We start from the raw sequence: 22046 nt of genomic DNA on the forward strand, positions 1-22046 counted from the left end.
GCCTGTGACTCCTGCTTCCCCCACCACTCATAGAGAAAGCCTGTGAGTCCTGCTTCCCCCACCACCACTCATAGAGAAAGCCTGTGAGTCCTGCTCCCCCCCACTAACTCATAGAGAATGCCTGTGAGTCCTCCTTCCCCCACCACTCATAGAGAAAGCCTGTGAGTCCTGCTTCCCCCACCACTCAGAGAAAGCCTGTGAGTCCTGCTTCCCCCACCACTCAGAGAAAGCCTGTGAGTCCTCCTTCCCCCACCACTAACTCATAGAGAATGTCTGTGAGTCCTCCTTCCCCCACCACTCATAGAGAAGCCTGTGAGTCCTGCTTCCCCCACCACTCATAGAGAAAGCCTGTGAGTCCTGCTTCCCCCACCACTCATAGAGAAAGCCTGTGAGTCCTCTTCCCCCACAACTCATACAGAAAGCCTGTGAGTCCTGCTTCCCCCACCACTCATACAGAAAGCCTGTGAGTCCTGCTTCCCCCACCACTCACAGAGAAAGCCTGTGACTCCTGCTTCCCCCATCACTCATACAGAAAGCCTGTGAGTCCTGCTTCCCCCACCACTCACAGAGATAGCCTGTAAGTCCTTCTTCCCTGCCCACCGCTCATAGAGAAAGCCTGTGAGTCCTGCTCCCCCCCACTAACTCATAGAGAATGCCTGTGAGTCCTCCTTCCCCCACCACTCATAGAGAAAGCCTGTGAGTCCTGCTTCCCCCACCACTCATAGAGAAATCCTGTGAGTCCTGCTTCCCCCACCACTCAGAGAAAGCCTGTGAGTCCTGCTTCCCCCACCACTCAGAGAATGCCTGTGAGTCCTCCTTCCCCCACCACTAACTCATAGAGAATGCCTGTGAGTCCTGCTTCCCCCACCACTCATAGAGAAGCCTGTGAGTCCTGCTTCCCCCACCACTCATAGAGAAAGCCTGTGAGTCCTGCTTCCCCCACCACTCATAGAGAAAGCCTGTGAGTCCTCTTCCCCCACAACTCATACAGAAAGCCTGTGAGTCCTGCTTCCCCCACCACTCATACAGAAAGCCTGTGAGTCCTGCTTCCCCCACCACTCACAGAGATAGCCTGTAAGTCCTTCTTCCCTGCCCACCGCTCATAGAGAAAGCCTGTGAGTCCTGCTGGAGAGACCATAATGTACTGGGACGGAGGGTACTGTAGGTGACGCTATACTAGTTCCCTACACATGGAGCAGTACATGTCCGCTACACAGTCACCAAGAGGTTACAGTTGCACATCCAGAAGGTCCCGGAACAGACCTTATAATCCCCTAATAAGAGGTGTTTGGTGACTTGCCATGACTGTGCGGAGCTATTCTTATTCCTCTGCTCTTCTGTCTGATTTTTTGGAAGGAACACAGTAATTTCTATGTACGTTCCTCCTGGCAGAGCCGATAATTACAGTATTTCTATGTACTTCTGAATCTAACAATACTTGGGGAAAAGTGCAGCCCCGGCTTTCAGGGATAACCTAATGGAGCGAGAGATTTCTATGTGGTTGATGTTTTTCGGATGGTTATTTATATTTCCCATAGGTTTTCATGTTACAGTCTCCCGATGATGGTGTCCTACCGGCATATAGGGGTTCAGATAGGAAGGTGTCCCGATAATGGTGTACCACCAGCTTATAGGGGGTCAGATAGGAAGGTGTCCCGATAATGGTGTACCACCAGCTTATAGGGGTTCAGAGGAGAAGGTCTCCAGATATTGGTGTACCACCACCTTATAGGGGTTCAGAGGGGAAGGTGTCCAGATATTGGTGTACCACCACCTTATAGGGGTTAAGAGGGGAAGGTCCTTCAATAATCATGTACCACCAGCTTATAGGGGTTCAGAGGGGAAGGTCTCCAGATAATGATGTACCACCGGCTTATAGGGGTTCAGAGGGGAAGGTCCTCCGATAATGATGTACCACCGGCTTATAGGGGTTCAGATAGGAAGGTCTCCCGATAATGGTGTACCACCGGGTTATAGGGGTTCAGAGGGAAAGGTCCTCCGATAATGGTGTACCACCGGCTTATAGGGGTTCAGAGGGGGAAGGTCCTCCGATATTGGTGTACCACCAGCTTATAGGGGTTCAGAGGGGAAGGTCCTTCAATAATCGTTTACCACCAGCTTATAGGGGTTCAGAGGGGAAGGTCTCCAGATAATGATGTACCACCGGCTTATAGGGGTTCAGAGGGGAAGGTCTCCCGATAATGGTGTACCACCGGCTTATAGGGGTTCAGAGGGGAAGGTCTCCCGATAATGGTGTACCACCGGCTTATAGGGGTTCAGAGGGGGAAGGTCCTCAGATAATGGTAACCCACCGCCACCGGCTTATAGGGGTTCAGAGGGGAAGGTCTCCCGATAATGGTGTACCACCGGCTTATAGGGGTCAGAGGGGGAAGGTCCTCAGATAATGGTGTACCACCGGCTTATAGGGGTTCAGAGGAGAAGGTCTCCCGATAATGGTAACCCACCGCCACCGGCTTATAGGGGTTCAGAGGGGGAAGGTCCTCCAATAATGGTGTACCACTGGCTTATTATAGGGGTCCAGAGGGGAAGGTCTCCTGATAATGATGTCCCACCGGCTTATAGGGGTCAGAGGGGAAGGTCCTCCGATAATGGTGTATCACTGGCTTATAGGGGTCCAGAGGGGAAGGTCTCCCGATAATGGTGTACCACTGGCTTATAGGGGTCCAGAGGGGAAGGTCCTCCAATAATGGTGTATCATCGGCTTATAGGGGTCAGAGGGGAAGGTCTCCCGATAATGGTGTACCACTGGCTTATAGGGGTCCAGGGGAAGGTCCTCCGATAATGGTGTATCATCGGCTTATAGGGGTCCTGAGGGGAAGGTCCTCCAATAATGGTGTACCACTGGCTTATAGGGGTCCAGAGGGGAAGGTCCTCCAATAATGGTGTATCATCGGCTTATAGGGGTCAGAGGGGAAGGTCCTCCGATAATAGTGTACCACCGGCTTATAGGGCTTCAGAGGGGAAGGTCTCCCGATAATGGTGTACCACCGGCTTATAGGGGTTCAGAAGGGAAGTAATGGTGATAACTGTGTCCCATGCCCCAAGGTGTTATGGGACACAGTCTGCTAGAAACAGCACGGCTGGACACTGCTTCCCCTCCAGTAACAGAGACCAATGGCTCAGGGTAATCGTCTGCTAGATAACATGGTCTCTGGGAAGTTATAACAGTGACTAGAAGGCTTCATATATAAAGATACCTCTACACCACTATAATGCAACATTTGAAAGATTATTTATAGAACAAATCTATATTCAAAACAACACTGTAAATACATTACTGATCCTGTACTGATCCTGAGTTACATCCTGTATTATCCTCCAGAGCTGCACTCACGATTCTGCTGGTGGGGTCACTGTGTATATACATTACTGATCCTGAGTTACATCCTGTATTATACTCCAGAGCTGCACTCACTATTCTGCTGTTGGGGTCACTGTGTACATACATTACATTACTGATCCTGAGTTACATCGTGTATTATACTCCTGGCTCTCCATGACAGGTTATTATTACATAGTGCTGTACACATAGACATCATATCACCTGTCTTCTACATCTTTTACCTCTTTGAATTTGTGAGCCAGTTTTGTTGCATCCAGATCTGAAGAAAACATCTCGTCACCTTCCGGAAGATCAAAGACTTCAATGGCCATTTCCCTTCCCGGGATGACCGGGCCCACGTCTTCATCCTCCTCATCGGTGGCGTATTCACCTGTCTGTGAGATGAAGTGGACTATTACACAGTATATACACAATATAAACCTATTCTGTATGGGGTTATATCCACTGTGTAATCCTATGCCATAACACTAAGATCAGCGACCCCTCCTATAGATATACATCAAGAACTGTCAACCTTGAAGAACAATATGATTTAAAGGCGTTGTTCAACAATTTTCTTTCTTTCAGATTAACTAGTGCCAGAGATTTGTAATTTACTTATATTAAAAAATCTCCAATCTTCCAGTACTTATCAGTTGCTGTATGTCCTGCAGAAAGTGGTGTATTCCCTCCAGTCTGACACAGTGCTCTCTGCTGCCACCTCTGTCCATGTCAGGAACTGTCCAGAGCAGCAGCAAATCCCCATAGAAAAACTCTCCTGCTCTGGACAGTTCCTGACATGGACAGAGGCGGCAGCAGAGAGCACTGTGTCAGACGGGAGGGAATACACCACTTCCTGCAGGACATACAGCAGCTGATAAGTACTGGAAGACTGGAGAGGTACATTTAATAGAAATAAATTACAAATCTCTGGCACTTACTGGCATCAGCTGATTTAAAAACAAAAAAAAATTGTGAACAACCCCTTTAAAGGTGGACATTCAAGGGGTTTTCTGGGACATTTTTAATTGATGTTTTACTATCCCCTGGATATGCACCCTGATGGGTCAGCTATCTATAGACAACTGAGCTGAAAGCTGACAGCGCTATACACTTTGTAGTGGCCGTACTGGGTTACTGCAGTTGAACTCTAATTCGTTTCAATTGGAATTGAGCTGCAGTAACACCATATGGCCACTACTCCGTGTATGGCGCTGTGTGCTCTCTCTCTCTATATATGTATATATGTACGCACAGCTCTAGAAACAGCTGATCGGTGGGAGTGCTAAGTATTGGACCCTCACCAGATGTTGATAGCTAATAGTAAAAAAAGCAGACTAGAAATCTCCTTTAAGAAGTAAAGTTTTTAGTAATGGGGAAACATTCCTATTCAAATTAATTGGCTGAAAACCATGAATAAGACAGTTACGTATCCCAGAAACCTGCAGGGAACTATGGGGCTATAGTATATATTACTACACTACTGTGACCTACACAGTGAGGTTATTCCACAGCCGGCTCATTGCATTAATAAGAGCGCCCTGCGTCCTTTTATCTGGGAATTAAAAAGTTCTGTAACCCACACTGCCGAGGCTTGTCAGCCCCATAATAACCGAAACGTGGGTGATGGTAACACGACGGCGCTCAAAGAGAACACGCTCACAGCGCAGTTTACCACCTCATTGTTTCCATAGATGAAAGGAACGTTTCCCGCACCCTGCAAGATGCTGACAGCTAGAATACAGCTTCAAGGGGAATGTGACAACCCCGACAAAACAGCAAATAGCGCTACAGCAGGAGGAGAGGTCCCAGGATTGTCGGGGGATCAGGACGTCAGACGCAAGAAAAGCGTCAGATATTAGTAATCTGAGAGATCGCAGTGATGTCACTAGATTATGGGAATCTTCTGCTCTCCATTAGGATACTTAAAGGGGAACTTCGGCGGAAAAAATGTTTTCAAATCAACTGGTGTCATAAGGGTATTAAGATCTGTAATTTACTTCTATTTTAAAATCTCCAGTCTTCCAGTACTTATGAGCTGCTGTATGTCTTGCAGGAAGTGGTGTATTCTTTCCAGTCTGATACACTGCTCTCTGCTGCCACCTCTTTCCATGTCAGGAACTGTCCAGAGCAGTAGCAAATCCCCATAGAAAACCTCTCCTGCTCTGGACAGTTCCTGACATGGACAGAAGTGGCAGCAGAGAACACTGTGTCAGACTGGAGAGAATACACCACTTCCTGTAGGACATACAGCAGCTGATAAGTACTGGAAGACTTCACATTTTAACATAGAAGTAATTTGAAGATCTGTATAACTTTCCGACACCAGTTGATTCAAATAAAATTCTGGCCGGAGTACCCTTTAAATTATGTCACTCAGACATTAATCTGATATACTAGAGTGATGTCACTAGATATTAGTGACCTCATAAGCTACGTCACTGGATGTCAGTAATTGCATGGGCTCTCCTCAGAGTTACTTCAGTGATGTCACTACATGTCTGTATTCTTATACGCTCTCCTATACAATATACTGTGTCAGTGATGTCACTACATGTCTGTATTCTTATACGCTCTCCTATACAATATACTGTTTCAGTGATGTCACTACATGTCTGTATTCTTATACGCTCTCCTATACAATATACTGTGTCAGTGATGTCACTACATGTCTGTATTCTTATACGCTCTCCTATACAATATACTGTGTCAGTGATGTCACTACATGTCTGTATTCCTATACGCTCTCCTATACAATATACTGTCTCAGTGATGTCACTACATGTCTGTATTCTTATACGCTCTCCTATACAATATACTGTCTCAGTGATGTCACTACATGTCTGTATTCTTATACGCTCTCCTATACAATATACTGTCTGAGTGATGTCACTACATGTCTGTATTCCTATACGCTCTCCTATACAATATACTGTGTCAGTGATGTCACTGCATGTCTGTATTCTTATACGCTCTTCTATACAATATACTGTGTCAGTGATGTCACTACATGTCTGTATTCTTATACGCTCTCCTTTACAATATACTGTGTCAGTGATGTCACTACATGTCTGTATTCTTATACGCTCTCCTATACAATATACTGTCTCAGTGATGTCACTACATGTCTGTATTCTTATATGCTCTCCTATACAATATACTGTGTCAGTGATGTCACTACATGTCTGTATACTTATACGCTCTCCTATACAATATACTGTGTCAGTGATGTCACTACATGTCTGTATACTTATACGCTCTCCTATACAATATACTGTGTCAGTGATGTCACTACGTCTGTATACTTATACGCTCTCCTATACAATATACTGTGTCAGTGATGTCACTACATGTCTGTATACTTATATGGTCTCCTATACAATATACTGTGTCAGTGATGTCACTACATGTCTGTATTCTTATACGCTCTCATCTGGGTTATACTGTCTCAATGATGTCACTAGATTTCAGCATCTCCTAAGTTTACAGTTACAAGTTCCCTCTTACACTACTAACTTTATGTCCCTGTTATTAGCTGCACATCTCAGCACTGACCTCTAGGTGTCCCTGTTGCTCCTGGTTCCTCCTGCACTGTAGGTTATTGTTTTGCATTTTTTTTATATATTTTTCTGCCCAAATAATACCATAAATAATAATACCAAACTATAGTACCCAAATAACAGCACTATAACAGCACTTTATATAACCCATATAACAGCACTATATAGTACCCATATAACAGCACTTTATATAACCCATATAACAGCACTATATAGTACCCAAATAACAGCACTATATAGTATCTATATAACAGCACTATATATAACCCATATAACAGCACTATATAGTACCCATATAACAGCACTATAACAGCACTTTATATAACCCATATAACAGCACTTTATATAACCCATATAACAGCACTATATAGTACCCATATAACAGCACTATATAGTACCCAAATAACAGCACTATATAGTACCGAAATAACAGCACTATATAGTATCTATATAACAGCACTATATATAACCCATATAACAACACTATATAGTACCCATATAACCGCACTATATAGTACCCAAATAACAGCACTATATAGTACCCAAATAACAGCACTATATAGTACCCATATAAGCACTATATATAACCCATATAACAGCACTATATAGTACCCATATAACAGCGCTATATATAACCCATATAACAGCACTATATAGTACCCAAATAACAGCGCTATATAGTACCCAAATAACAGCGCTATATAGTACCCACATAACAGCACTATATAGTACCCATATAACAGCACTATATAGTACCCATATAACAGCACTATATAGTACCCATATAACAGCACTATATATTACCCATATAACAGCACATATATATAACCCATATAACAGCACTATATAGTACCCATATAACAGCACATATATATAACCCAAATAACAGCACTATATAGTACCTATATAATGGCACTATACAATACCCATATAACAGCGCTATATAGTACCAATATTTTTCAGCCGGTGGTGCCTGCGGGGTCTGGGGGGCCCTTTAGGGTCTGGTCCTGTGACAATGGGGTTGCAGGGCCATTCCGTGACCCCCCTTCTTGTGGTCGCTGACCGGCACAGTGATGTTTTTTGGGTAGGGACTCATGTGTATCAGAAGACCTGCACGTGGTACATGAGGCAATATGGTTTGGCCAAATTATATACTAACTTCTGATGTTGATTTTAAATGTAGCTGAATAAGCTTTTGTGTCAGCCATGGGTGCGATGTGCAGCCATTTCTGTCTTTTTGGCTTGTGCATATAGTACCTATATAATGGCACTATATAGTACCCATACAACAGCACTATATAGTACCCATATAAGCACTATATATAACCCATATAACAGCACTATATAGAACCCATATAACAGCGCTATATAGTACCCATATAACAGCACTATATATAACCCAAATAACAGCACTATATAGTACCCATATAACAGCACTATATAGTACCCATACAACAGCACTATATAGTACCCATATAAGCACTATATATAACCCATATAACAGCACTATATAGAACCCATATAACAGCGCTATATAGTACCCATATAACAGCACTATATAGTACCCATATAACAGCACTATATAGTACCCATATAACAGCACTATATATAACCCAAATAACAGCACTATATAGTACCCATATAACAGCGCTATATAGTACCAATATTTTTCAGCCGGTGGTGCCTGTGGGGTCTGGGGGGCCCTTTAGGGTCTGGTCCTGTGACAATGGGGTTGCAGAGCCATTCCGTGGCCCCCCTTCTCTGCTTGCGCACGCTTTGCGGGGATTGTGGTCACTGACCGGCACAGTGATGTTTTTTGGTTAGGGACTCATGTGTATCAGAGACCTGCACGTGGTACATGAGGCAATATGGTTTGGCCAAATTATATACTAACTTCTGATGTTGGTTTTAAATGTAGCTAAATAAGCTTTCGTGTCAGCCATGGGTGCGATGTGCAGCCATTTCTGTCTTTTTGGCTTGTGCATATAGTACCTATATAATGGCACTATACAGTACCCATATAACAGCGCTATATAGTACCCATATAACAGCACTATATAGTACCCACATAACAGCACTATATAGTACCCATATAACAGCACTATATAGTACCCATATAACAGCACTATATATAACCCAAATAACAGCACTATATAGTACCCATATAACAGCACTATATAGTACCCATATAACAGCACTATATAGTACCCATATAACAGCACTATATAGTACCCATATAACAGCACTATATATAACCCATATAACAGCACTATATAGTACCCTAATAACAGCAGTATATAGTACCCTAATAACAGCAGTATATAGTACCCATATAACAGCACATATATATAACCCATATAACAGCGCTATATAGTACCAATATAACAGCACATATATATAACCCATATAACAGCGCTATATAGTACCAATATAACAGCACTAACACTGCTATAAACGGCCGAAACAATACCTCCAAACAGTGCACTGCCCAAAGGGAACTCTACCGTGCTTAGATACCACTACAGTGCTCAGATACCAATACACTGCTGAGATACTACTACAGTGCTCAGATACCACTACAGAGCTCAGATACCAGATATCGCTACAGAGCTCAGATACCAGATATCGCTACAGAGCTCAGATACCACTACACTGCTGAGATACTACTACAGTGCTCAGATACCACTACAGAGCTCAGATACCACTACCGTGCTCAGATACCACTACAGAGCTCAGATACCACTACACTGCTGAGATACTACTACAGTGCTCAGATACCACTACCGTGCTCAGATACCACTACACTGCTCAGATACCACTACACTGCTGAGATACCACTACACTGCTCAGATACCACTACCGTGCTCAGATACCACTACAGAGCTCAGATACCACTACACTGCTGAGATACCACTACACTGCTGAGATACCACTACAGTGCTCAGATACCACTACAGTGCTCAGATACCACTACAGTGCTCAGATACCACTACAGTGCTCAGATACCACTACAGTGCTCAGATACCACTACAGAGCTCAGATACCACTACAGAGCTCAGATACCACTACAGAGCTCAGATACCACTACACTGCTGAGATACTACTACAGAGCTCAGATACCACTACAGAGCTCAGATATCACTACAGTGCTCAGATACCACTACAGAGCTCAGATACCACTACAGAGCTCAGATACCACTACACTGCTGAGATACTACTACAGTGCTCTGATACCACTACAGAGCTCAGATACCACTACAGAGCTCAGATACCACTACAGTGCTCAGATACCACTACAGTGCTCAGATACCACTACAGAGCTCAGATACCACTACAGTGCTCAGATACCACTACAGAGCTCAGATACCACTACAGAGCTCAGATACCACTACAGAGCTCAGATACCACTACACTGCTGAGATACTACTACAGTGCTCAGATACCACTACAGAGCTCAGATACCACTACACTGCTGAGATACTACTACAGAGCTCAGATACCACTACAGAGCTCAGATACCACTACACTGCTGAGATACTACTACAGAGCTCAGATACCACTACAGAGCTCAGATACCACTACAGTGCTCAGATACCACTACAGAGCTCAGATACCACTACACTGCTGAGATACTACTACAGTGCTCAGATACCACTACAGAGCTCAGATACCACTACAGTGCTCAGATACCACTACAGAGCTCAGATACCACTACAGTGCTCAGATACCACTACAGAGCTCAGATACCACTACACTGCTGAGATACTACTACAGTGCTCAGATACCACTACAGAGCTCAGATACCACTACAGTGCTCAGATACCACTACAGAGCTCAGATACCACTACAGAGCTCAGATACCACTACAGAGCTCAGATACCACTACACTGCTGAGATACTACTACAGTGCTCAGATACCACTACAGAGCTCAGATACCACTACACTGCTGAGATACTACTACAGAGCTCAGATACCACTACAGAGCTCAGATACCACTACACTGCTGAGATACTACTACAGAGCTCAGATACCACTACAGAGCTCAGATACCACTACAGTGCTCAGATACCACTACAGAGCTCAGATACCACTACACTGCTGAGATACTACTACAGTGCTCAGATACCACTACAGAGCTCAGATACCACTACAGAGCTCAGATACCACTACACTGCTGAGATACTACTACAGAGCTCAGATACCACTACACTGCTCAGATACCACTACAGAGCTCAGATACCACTACAGAGCTCAGATACCACTACAGTGCTCAGATACCACTACAGAGCTCAGATACCACTACAGAGCTCAGATACCACTACAGTGCTCAGATACCACTACACTGCTGAGATACTACTACACTGCTGAGATACTACTACAGTGCTCAGATACCCCTACAGAGCTCAGATACCAGATACCACTACAGAGCTCAGATACCAATACACTGCTGAGATACTACTACAGTGCTCAGATACCACTACAGAGCTCAGATACCACTACAGAGCTCAGATACCACTACAGAGCTCAGATACCAATACACTGCTGAGATACTACTACAGTGCTCAGATACCACTACAGAGCTCAGATACCACTACAGAGCTCAGATACCACTACAGAGCTCAGATACCACTACACTGCTGAGATACTACTACAGTGCTGAGATACTACTACAGTGCTCAGAGACCCCTACAGAGCTCAGATACCAATACACTGCTGAGATACTACTACAGAGCTCAGATACCACTACAGAGCTCAGATACCACTACAGAGCTCAGATACCACTACAGAGCTCAGATACCAGATATCGCTACAGAGCTCAGATACCACTACACTGCTGAGATACCAATACAGTGCTCAGATACCACTACAGAGCTCAGATACCACTACACTGCTGAGATACCAATACAGTGCTCAGATACCACTACAGAGCTCAGATACCACTACAGAGCTCAGATACCACTACAGAGCTCAGAAACCACTATAGCGCTCAGATACCACTACAGTGCTCAGATACCACTACAGAGCTCAGATACCAATACAGTGTTCAGATACCACTACAGAGCTCAGATACCAATACATTGTTCAGATACCACTACAGAGCTCAGATACCACTACACTGCTGAGATACCAATACAGTGCTTAGATACCGCTACAGTGCTCAGATACCACTACAGAGCTCAGATACCACTACAGAGCTCAGATACCACTATAGCGCTCAGATACCACTACAGAGCTCAGATACCAATACAGTGTTCAGATACCACTATAGCGCTCAGATACCACTACACTGCTGAGATACCAATACAGTGCTTAGATACCGCTACAGTGCTCAGATACCAGATGCAAAACTACAATTCCCATCATGATTGGCTAAATTTTTCAGGCATGATGGGAGTTGTAGTTTTGCACCAGGTTTGATCCCCCTGACCTATGACGATCCGGCCCCATCAGTGAAGCCTGTTTATCCCTGTATCTTCCAGCCTGCTCTGTGATTGGTCAGTATTCGGGGAGGACCCAGTTATTCCTACATCACCATCATTTCTCTATTGTAACGAAAAATAATAAATAATAATAATAATAAAGATCAAAAGACGACAAGAAGCCGATGCGCCTTCCATCCTCTGATCGGTGAGAGTGGAATAATGTGGCGGCTTTCCTCTCGTAAATGAAGAGTTAGATGATGAATAAAAAAGCGAAGCGACGGAGACGCTGTAGAATGGAATGGCCATGAGATAGCAGATAGCCGGGATCTCATCGGCTGCGTACAGGAGAGCCGGCACCTGCCTCATTGCCATTCTATGCACTGCTGCTGCGGCTGCTGCAGGGTAATGTGATTTTCTGCTGCAGGAAATATTGAATCCCGCTCTTTACATTAGTGACGCACTCCAGAGGTTTAATAGTTGTTTTTTATGGACGCCGAGGTGGCTGATCTGAGTGAAATCCGAGCCGAGGCTACAGAGAAGCTTAAGGAGTGTTCCCTGGGGCGGAATCTGGAGATGCTACATCCAGGTCATTGTGTGCGCAGGAAAACAAACGCTCAAGGAATCCGAAGGAGAAACGCTCACTGTGTCATATATACTCATGGTGTCAACACGGTCCGCTATAAATTATATCAGAGGCTGTAACAATGTATAACAATGCGGCAAAAAAACAAACAAACAAAAAAAGGAATACAACCAACGTATGAAAAGCAACAAAGCGCTAGAAATATACAGGAGTCAGGAGTGCACCCCACCGTTGCTGGAGGGTCCATAGGGGAAAACACCAATATCCCCCCTGATATTCAGTCTGTAGCCTGATTCTAGATTTAGATACTTCTTGTATAGGGATGTGCTCCATGCAATACATACTGGATGTGAGGTCAATCTGTTCCGGAGTTTACAGCTTGCTGCTGGTGGCCCGATTTCTCTCAAAATTTCTAAACAGCTCATGTGATTCCCCCCTGCGGTCTATGTGCCATGTCCACCATGTATGCTCTCTTCCCTTCAGTCTGTGTGATGAGCCCTTCATTTGAGCTCTCCTCCCAATCTACAGTCTGTGTGATGAGCCCTTCATTTGAGCTCTCCTCCCAATCTACAGTCTGTGTGATGTACCTTTCATGTATGCACTCCGCCATGTCTACAGTCTGTGACCTGCCCTCCATGTATGCTCTCCTCCCTATATACAGTCTGTGACTTGCCCTCCATGTATGCTCTCCTCCCTATATACAGTCTGTGACTTGCCCTCCATGTATGCTCTCCTCCCTATCTACAATCTGTGACTTGCCCTCCATGTATGCTCTCCTCCCTATCTACAATCTGTGACCTACCCTCCATGTATGCTCTCCTCCCTTTATACAGTCTGTGTAACCTGCCCTCTATGTATGCTGTACTCCCTATCTACAATCTGTGACCTACCCTCCATGTATGCTCTCCTCCCTATATACAGTCTGTGACCTGCCCTCCATGTATGCTCTCCTCCCTATCAGCAGTCTGTGCGACTTGCCCTCCATGTATGCACTCCCTATCTAGTGTGCTGCTCTCTATGTATGCTCTCTTCTCTAAAGTCTGTGTGACCTGCCCTTCATGTATGCTCTCCTCCCTATCTACAATCTGTGACCTACCCTCCATGTATGCTCTCCTCCCTTTATACAGTCTGTGTAACCTGCCCTCTATGTATGCTCTCCTCCCTTATTACAATTAAGGTGACCTGCCCTCTATGTATGCTCTCCTCCCTTATTACAATTAAGGTGACCTGCCCTCCATTTATGCTCTCCTCCCTTTATACAGTCTGTGACCTGCGCTCCATGTATGCTCTCCTCCCTATCTACAGTCTCTGTGACCTGCATTCCATGAATGCGCTCCTCTCCATCTACAGTCAGAATGACCTGCCCTACATGTATGCTCTCCTTTCTATGTACAGTCTGTGTGATCTGCCCTCCATGAATGCTCTCCTCCCTATCTACAGTTTGTGTTACCTGCCCTCCATGAATGCTCTCCTCCACATCTATAGTCCTAGTAACATGTCCTCCATGTATGCTCTCCTTCATATCTGGGTTACCTACCTTTCATGTATGCTTTACTCCATATCTACAGTCTGTGACCTGCCCTCCATGTATCTTCTCCTAGCTATCTACAATCTATTTGACCTGCCCTCCCTGTATGCTCTCCTACCTATCTACAGTCTCTGTGATCTGCATTCCATGAATGCGCTCCTCTCCATCTACAGTCAGAATGACCTGTCCTCCATGTATGCTCTCCCCACTGTATACATTTTGGAAACTGAGGATCAGCTGACCTTTGGGCTGCATATATACTGGACAAGTGAAAGCTGCTCATAGGTGGTAGCTCTTTTGCCAGTCAATAGCTATCCTTCCCAAATGGAGAGAACATGGAAGCTGTTAAACTAGTATAAAAGACTGAAGGGATAGGTCTAGTGATTCTTAAAGGGGCTATCCAGACTAAGAAAACTATGGCTGGTGGTATTGCAGCTGAGCCCTGTTCCCTGTGAGACAAGCTGCCTGGGCATGCATATTTCTAGACAATCCCTTTAAAAATCCATCTGGTCCAATCCTTGTCTCCCCACAGACACGAAGATGTCAATGTATAGGTAGATGGCGGCTTTACACACCGTCACCCCTACGGTCTAGAAGACAGATGGGGAAACACACGGCAGGTTGGGACGGGGCGACAGAGTTGTCAACCAAAATAAAATCTTCATCAGCGGAAACTATCTGACAGAAATGCACGGACGTTGCGGGCCGCGTCCCAGCTGGTGCCAGTTCATTCGCAGTTCATGCTGTTTCCAGTCTGGAACTTGGCCAGAACCATAGAAAAATGAGAGGGCGTAATAAATAAAAGACATAAAATGTAACAAAGCGCTGGATGTCTGCACCGTAATCCGAGAAATACAAGGGGGCTTGTTTAAGAAACTGAAGCCTTCCAGTACTTATCAGTTGCTGTATGTCCTGCAGGAAGCGGAGTATCTGCACTAACAGCAAAAATTACATCAAAAATGCAATGTGTGAATATAAGTCTCTACAGAGGTGTAAAACTACAACATATCCTGGAGTCTGTGATCATCCAGAAGAGATCTGATATGTGATGATGTCATCCTGGACACACCTCCTCTGACACATTAAACACTGTGATTTTCTGTGGGTCATGCAGGTCATCACATGACCCAGTTAAAGTAATGAAACGCATAGATACAGCTGTGCTGGAATGAAACACTTGGCGCTGCAGGACTAGTGATGTTGAGAGTGCATAATGTGGGCAAAACAAAAAGGTGGAGTACTTCTTTAATGTAAACCATGGACAAGTTGCTGGTAACTGATCTCATATTCTAACCATGTGTCTCTTATAAGTAAAACCATTGTGTTCTGCGCTGAACAGGCTGTGGGTATGACTGCCTCATGATCACCCTACCAGCCAAAACATCCCTGACTCGTCTATGAAATATTACTATTACAACAATACCAGCCCTCCTGACCTTGGGGACTGGATTGGGCTCTGATATATCACTGATAACACAAATAACTGATGGTAACAAGATCCTCACCTCATCATCATCTGCATCGTACTGCGCATAGTGCTGCTCCAGCATCTCCCTCTGACGCCGCTCCTGCTCCAGAGTTTGGCTGATCAGCTGGGCTACCTCACTTATCTGTCCTGGTTTCTCCCGTCCTATAATAAACCTGTGCCGGGACAAAAGAAAAAATAGCAGCAAATAATATCCACAGAATAATAAAGTCCCAAGTAGAAGCTCTCTGAAATAGTATTATAGGTCATCCACTTAAGGAAATGGAGACTTTTCTAAAAATGCATAATTATTAAGTGACTGGCGTAACAGCACTACACAAGAATATAACTACTATAATACTGCCCCTATATACAAGAATATAACTACTATAATATTGCTCCTATATACAGGAATATAACTACTATAATACTGCCCCCTATATACAAGAATATAACTACTATAATACTGCCCCTATATACAAGAATATAACTACTATAATACTGCCCCCTATATACAGGAATATAACTACTATAATACTGCTCCTATATACAGGAATATAACTACTATAATACTGCCCCCTATATACAGGAATATAACTACTATAATAGTCAACGGGAAGAGAAAAGTAGAGCACACTCACCGTATCAGCTAGAAAACTTGCTGCTAGGACGCCAACCTGCACTTTCCTTCCTCCCCCATGAGCACCATGCTATCTATGCAATAAAGGACCAAGTTTTCTAGCTGATACGGTGAGTGTGCTCTACTTTTCTCTTCCCGTTGACTGTTACGTTTATTCTTAGTTTAGACGCACCCCGTGGCTTTGAATAGATCCGACTAGCCTGTTTGTCTTTGCCAGTGCATCTCATCCTTCGGGTGATCTCGTAGACTGACGCTAGGTGGTGCCGACCCTTCTTTCTCCTGTGTTGGATAACTACTATAATACTGCTCCTATATACAGGTATATAACTACTATAAGGCTGCCCCTATATAAAAGAATATAGCAACTATAATACTGCTCCTATATACTGGAATATAACTACTATAATACTGCCCCTATATACAAGAATATAACTACTATAATACTGCTCCCTATATACAGGAATATAACTACTATAATACTGCTCCTATATACAAGAATATAACTACTATAATACTGCCCCCTATATACAGGAATATAACTACTATAATACTGCTCCCTATATACAGGAATATAACTACTATAATACTGCTCCTATATACAGGAATATAACTACTATAATACTGCCCCCTATATAAAAGAATATAGCAACTATAATACTGCTCCTATATACTGGAATATAACTACTATAATACTGCCCCTATATACAAGAATATAACTACTATAATACTGCTCCCTATATACAGGAATATAACTACTATAATACTGCTCCTATATACAAGAATATAACTACTATAATACTGCCCCCTATATACAGGAATATAACTGCTATAATACTGCTCCTATATACAATATTATATTACACTACTATATTACATTACAACCTGGGATCATAAACCTCTCGCTGTCTCCGCCGCTAATAAAGACAATTGGCAGTCCCCTGGAATATTCCCTAATTGGAAGAAATCGATTTCCCAGTCGGGCGGGTGACACATCTAGCAGGTGCCCGACCTGTCCATTACCATATGAGTGGATGCATTTTATTATAGCGGAATACAGAACTCGGCCAAAAGAAATCTGTAACATGGCAGCCCTGAAACACGTCCAGTGGATGTGCGGCCGCTGCCAGAACACAGTTATCAGATCTTCCCCGTCTGGGAGGCAGGATAAGCCGCAGTCTAGCATGTCGCCCTTAGATGACGGTATTATAATGGTCCCATATGGATGAAGCGCACTAATGGTAGATGTCACTGCCCTCCCCCCACTCATATAGGCGGCTTATACACTGTGCAGTAGGATGAGCTCCCATCATTCTGCTATGTATCATATACACATAGAAGGGGGGCAGGGGCCACAGGGTGAGAGGGGCAGGGGCCGCAGGGTGAGGGGGGCAGGGGCCACAGGGTGAGGGGGGCAGGGGCCGCAAGGTATGGGGGGCAGGGGCCGCAGGGGCCACAAGGTGAGAGGGGCAGGGCTATTTGATGCTTCTAGGCCATCACATGGTCACCAGTCACATAGAGTAGGTTCAAAATCATCTCCTCCTGATAGATGTAGGTATCTTCTTATGATTGGGGTGTGATACTTCATATATAGGTCCGGCGCTGTGTTGGTAGGTATGGGAACCACAGGTTCTTAAAGGAATTTATTATTTTTTTTTTTTTTTTTCAAATCAACTGGTACCAGAAAGTTATACAGATTTGTAAATTACTTCTATTTAAATATCTAATCTTCCAATACTTATCAGCTGCTGTATGTCCTGCAGGAAGTGGTGTAATCTATCTAGTCTGACACAGCGCTCTCTGCTGCCACCTTTGTCCATGTCAGGAACTGTCCAGAGCAGGAGAGGTTTTCTATGGGGATTTGCTACTGCTGTGGACAGTTCCTGACATGGACAGAGGTGGCAGCAGAGAGCACTGGAGACTGGAGAGAATACACCACTTCCTGCAGGACATACAGCAGCTGACAACTAATGGACCACTGGAGATTTTTAATTAGAAGAAAATTACAAATCTGTATAACTTTATGACAAAAGTTATTTTGAAAGAATTTTTTTTACGGAGCTCCCCTTTAAAGGAGTCTTCCACTAAAACAAAACTTTTGATATGTTGCTGCCCATGTTGAGTCAGAGAGAAAAGGCTCGCACACAGATTTCTGTATCTTCAGCAGAAAGCAGCAGCTGAGAACTGGGGAAAGGAGATTGACTAGATAATAAGGAATTGTTAGTGTCACCATGGGCAGCAACATATCAAAGGTTATGTTTGTGTGGAGTACCCCTTTAAGGCACCCCCTTAGGTGGTGATGGAAGGGCGGTATAGGTATCTGCTCTGTAGGGCAGTAACCTGGACTGATAAATGACTTGTCCCTTATACTATGGAGAGTTACTATATGGACACCTCCTCGGAGATCACTTGTACCTGTCATGTGACGCATTTTGGTTCCCGCTCGCACGCCCACACCTGTTCTCATTGAATTAGTGATAAATTGTGGAAACAGCAGCTCATACGGGCGATCTCTGGGGAACGCGCTAGATATGCAGCTGATTTCCTTCGACAATTTCCTGTTTCTTGTACGAGGAATTGACAACACGATGTTCCAGCTTTACTAATGCAGATCAGTGCTGCATTGCCCATTACTCAGCACAATCCGCCCAGCAAAACAACATTTGTGCCGAGTCGGCAATAAGGGACAAATCTTCCCTCACCGCTGCCGAAAAGAGCTCAGACGTCTCATGCTGGGATGATGGAGCCACCCCCATGGCTTCTCGTGTTGGTCGAGTATATTCATAGAGCCAGTAAGTATGACGTGTTTCAGGTATATGCAGGCAGCCTCAGCAGGGAATGAGTAGGGAGCTCGCTGCATCTGATATGTGCTGGGGACATCCATAAGAGCTGTAAGGGTCTTATTACACAGGCTGATGGGGGCCTGATAATAACTGTAAACGAGCACCGATCTGCTAGATTGGCGCTCATTTACTGGGCCTATAACATGACCCGATAATCGTTTTACAAGGGCTGCATGGACATCGTTACCCTTGCTTAAACTGCATACATTACCTATCCATGGCCCAGGGCTCCTCTTGCGGTTTTCCCCCCAGGTCCCGTGCGCTGGAGCTTCAGAGCGGCCTGTCTCAGCTGACAGTCCGTTCAGCCAATCACAGGCCACTCTGAAGCTCCAGTGCACGGGACCTGGGGAGAAGACCGCAAGAGGTCTTTGTCATCGTCTGTTCGTTGCGTTTATTACACGAAACAATAACCGGCCGGATAGGGCCGATTATTGTTCCGTGTTATAGTACCCGAAGAGGGATAGGTAGGGAACTCAAGTATACGGGAAAAAGGGGGGGGGTCTAATCTTACGGCTGGAAAGCAGCCACAAGCAGCACCTCTTGCTCTTTAGCGCTAAGGGCGATATTACACGGGACAATTATCGTTTGAAAAATTGTTATATCGTTTAGATTTAAAGGATATTTGCTTTGTGTGATTGCAGTGAACAATCAAATGACCAATGAGAAATCGTTGATTACTTGTTTAGACCTGGACCTAAAACCATTGCTGATTGTTCGTAGATCGTTTTGTGTAATCACGCGTCGTTTGGTCGTCCCCATAGGTTCAGTGAGCACAGGACGACTGCAAGACTGATTGCAAGTAAAGACCAGTGTTCCGTGTCATTGGGAGAACGATGTCAGGTTGTTCGCCAAAGCGGCCGTTTGAGATCGTTTATCGTTGAAAAATCGCTTTGTCTAATAGGACCCTATAACACGGGACGACTACAGTTATAAAACGACAATTGTTTGGTGTAAATGCAGCAACGATCAAACAGCCAACGAGAAATCGTTTATCCTTTGTTGGGTGCTGACACCAAAATCGCTGTAATCGGTCGCTGTAATTCCACATTCAGTCACTAATCTTTCAGCGTGATTCCACATCGCTCCTTCATTTGCCGGGAGTAAACGGAGTAAACAATCATGGTAACCATAGTGACTAACGACTTTTCTCTTCCCGTTGACTGTTACGTTTATGTCACTGCCCTCCCCCCACTCATATAGGCGGCTTATACACTGTGCAGTAGGATGAGCTCCCATCATTCTGCTATGTATCATATACACATAGAAGGGGGGCAGGGGCCACAGGGTGAGAGGGGCAGGGGCCACAGGGTGAGGGGGGCAGGGGCCGCAAGGTATGGGGGGCAGGGGCCGCAAGGTATGGGGAGCAGGGGCCGCAGGGGCCACAAGGTGAGAGGGGCAGGGCTATTTGATGCTTCTAGGCCATCACATGGTCACCAGTCACATAGAGTAGGTTCAAAATCATCTCCTCCTGATACATGTAGGTATCTTCTTATGATTGGGGTGTGATACTTCATATATACGTCCGGCGCTGTGTTGGTAGGTATGGGAACCACAGGTTCTTAAAGGAATTTATTATTATTTTTTTTTTTTCAAATCAACTGGTACCAGAAAGTTATACAGATTTGTAAATTACTTCTATTTAAATATCTAATCTTCCAATACTTATCAGCTGCTGTATGTCCTGCAGGAAGTGGTGTATTATTTCCAGTCTGACACAGTGCTCCCTGCTGCCACCTCTGTCCATGTCAGGAACTGTCCAGAGCAGGAGAGGTTTTCTATGGGGATTTGCTACTGCTGTGGACAGTTCCTGACATGGACAGAGGTCGCAGCAGAGAGCACTGGAGAATGGAGAGTATACACCACTTCCTGCAGAATACAGAATACACCACTTCCTTCGCTGTAATCGGTCGCTGTAATTCCACATTCGGTCACTAATCTTTCAGCGTGATTCCACATCGCTCCTTCATTTGCCAGGAGTAAACGGAGTAAACGATCATGGTAACCATAGTGACTAACGACTATTGTTCTGTGTAATATGGGGAACGATTTCAAGTTAATGATAAACAATCTTGTTTGAGATTGTTTAACGCTAATCTTTAAAAATCGCTAATAGGATCTTAAGTTTTGATGAGACACGTAATACTTAATTTCTCCATTGGTGGCGCAGTGGGGAGATGGCGATCACTCAGGGTTCTGTGAATGGGACACACATAGGGGCCAGTCTGACCACACCACATGCTGGGATGTATGGGACGTATAGCGAGATAACACGCTTACCTGACTTTTCCTTTGGTGTTTCGGAGAACAGTGGCTGCGAAATTCTGGGTGACGCCGACCAGACTTATCCCATCTACCTCTAAGATCTGATCGTTGACAAGGATCCTGAAAACACATAAGATAAGAAAACAGGTTAAAGATCAGCGAAATAGCTGTGAATGCAATCACCAACACAGCCACATAATAGATCACTGGGGATGGATGACTGTTCATATCATAGGTGGATACATACTAAGCCACCGATCCACCAGGGAGCGGCAGTATATCACAGGAGTAATGATTGGAGTTACCAGGGAAGGATAATGCACCACTAAATCACCAGGAATGGACAATGCACAACTAGATCACCAGGAATGGACAATGCACCACTAGATCACCAGGAATGG

At 44.6% G+C, this 22046-nt stretch overlaps 1 protein-coding gene and 1 long non-coding RNA gene across 6 annotated transcripts in view; one reads left to right on the top strand and one right to left on the bottom strand.

Annotated features, from left to right (window-relative positions):
* The window catches only part of PPP1R9A (protein phosphatase 1 regulatory subunit 9A), a 145032-nt gene that overhangs the window by 29008 nt on the left and 93978 nt on the right, over positions 1-22046 (bottom strand). For all 5 annotated transcript variants that reach the window (XM_069959403.1, XM_069959406.1, XM_069959404.1 and 2 more), the window contains exons 5-7: positions 21661-21765; positions 15944-16079; positions 3586-3738 (exon numbers count right to left, since the gene is read on the bottom strand). In XM_069959403.1, coding sequence (XP_069815504.1) covers positions 3586-3738; positions 15944-16079; positions 21661-21765 — 394 coding nt within the window. The remainder of the gene's footprint in view (positions 1-3585; positions 3739-15943; positions 16080-21660; positions 21766-22046) is intronic.
* On the top strand, positions 19248-20518 carry LOC138783999 (uncharacterized). Its single transcript, XR_011361782.1, has 2 exons — positions 19248-19332; positions 20145-20518. It is a non-coding gene; the product is annotated as an uncharacterized lncRNA (long non-coding RNA).

The sequence above is a fragment of the Dendropsophus ebraccatus genome, chromosome 2 (genome assembly GCF_027789765.1).
Source record: "Dendropsophus ebraccatus isolate aDenEbr1 chromosome 2, aDenEbr1.pat, whole genome shotgun sequence".
NCBI classification, from domain to species: domain Eukaryota; kingdom Metazoa; phylum Chordata; class Amphibia; order Anura; family Hylidae; genus Dendropsophus; species Dendropsophus ebraccatus.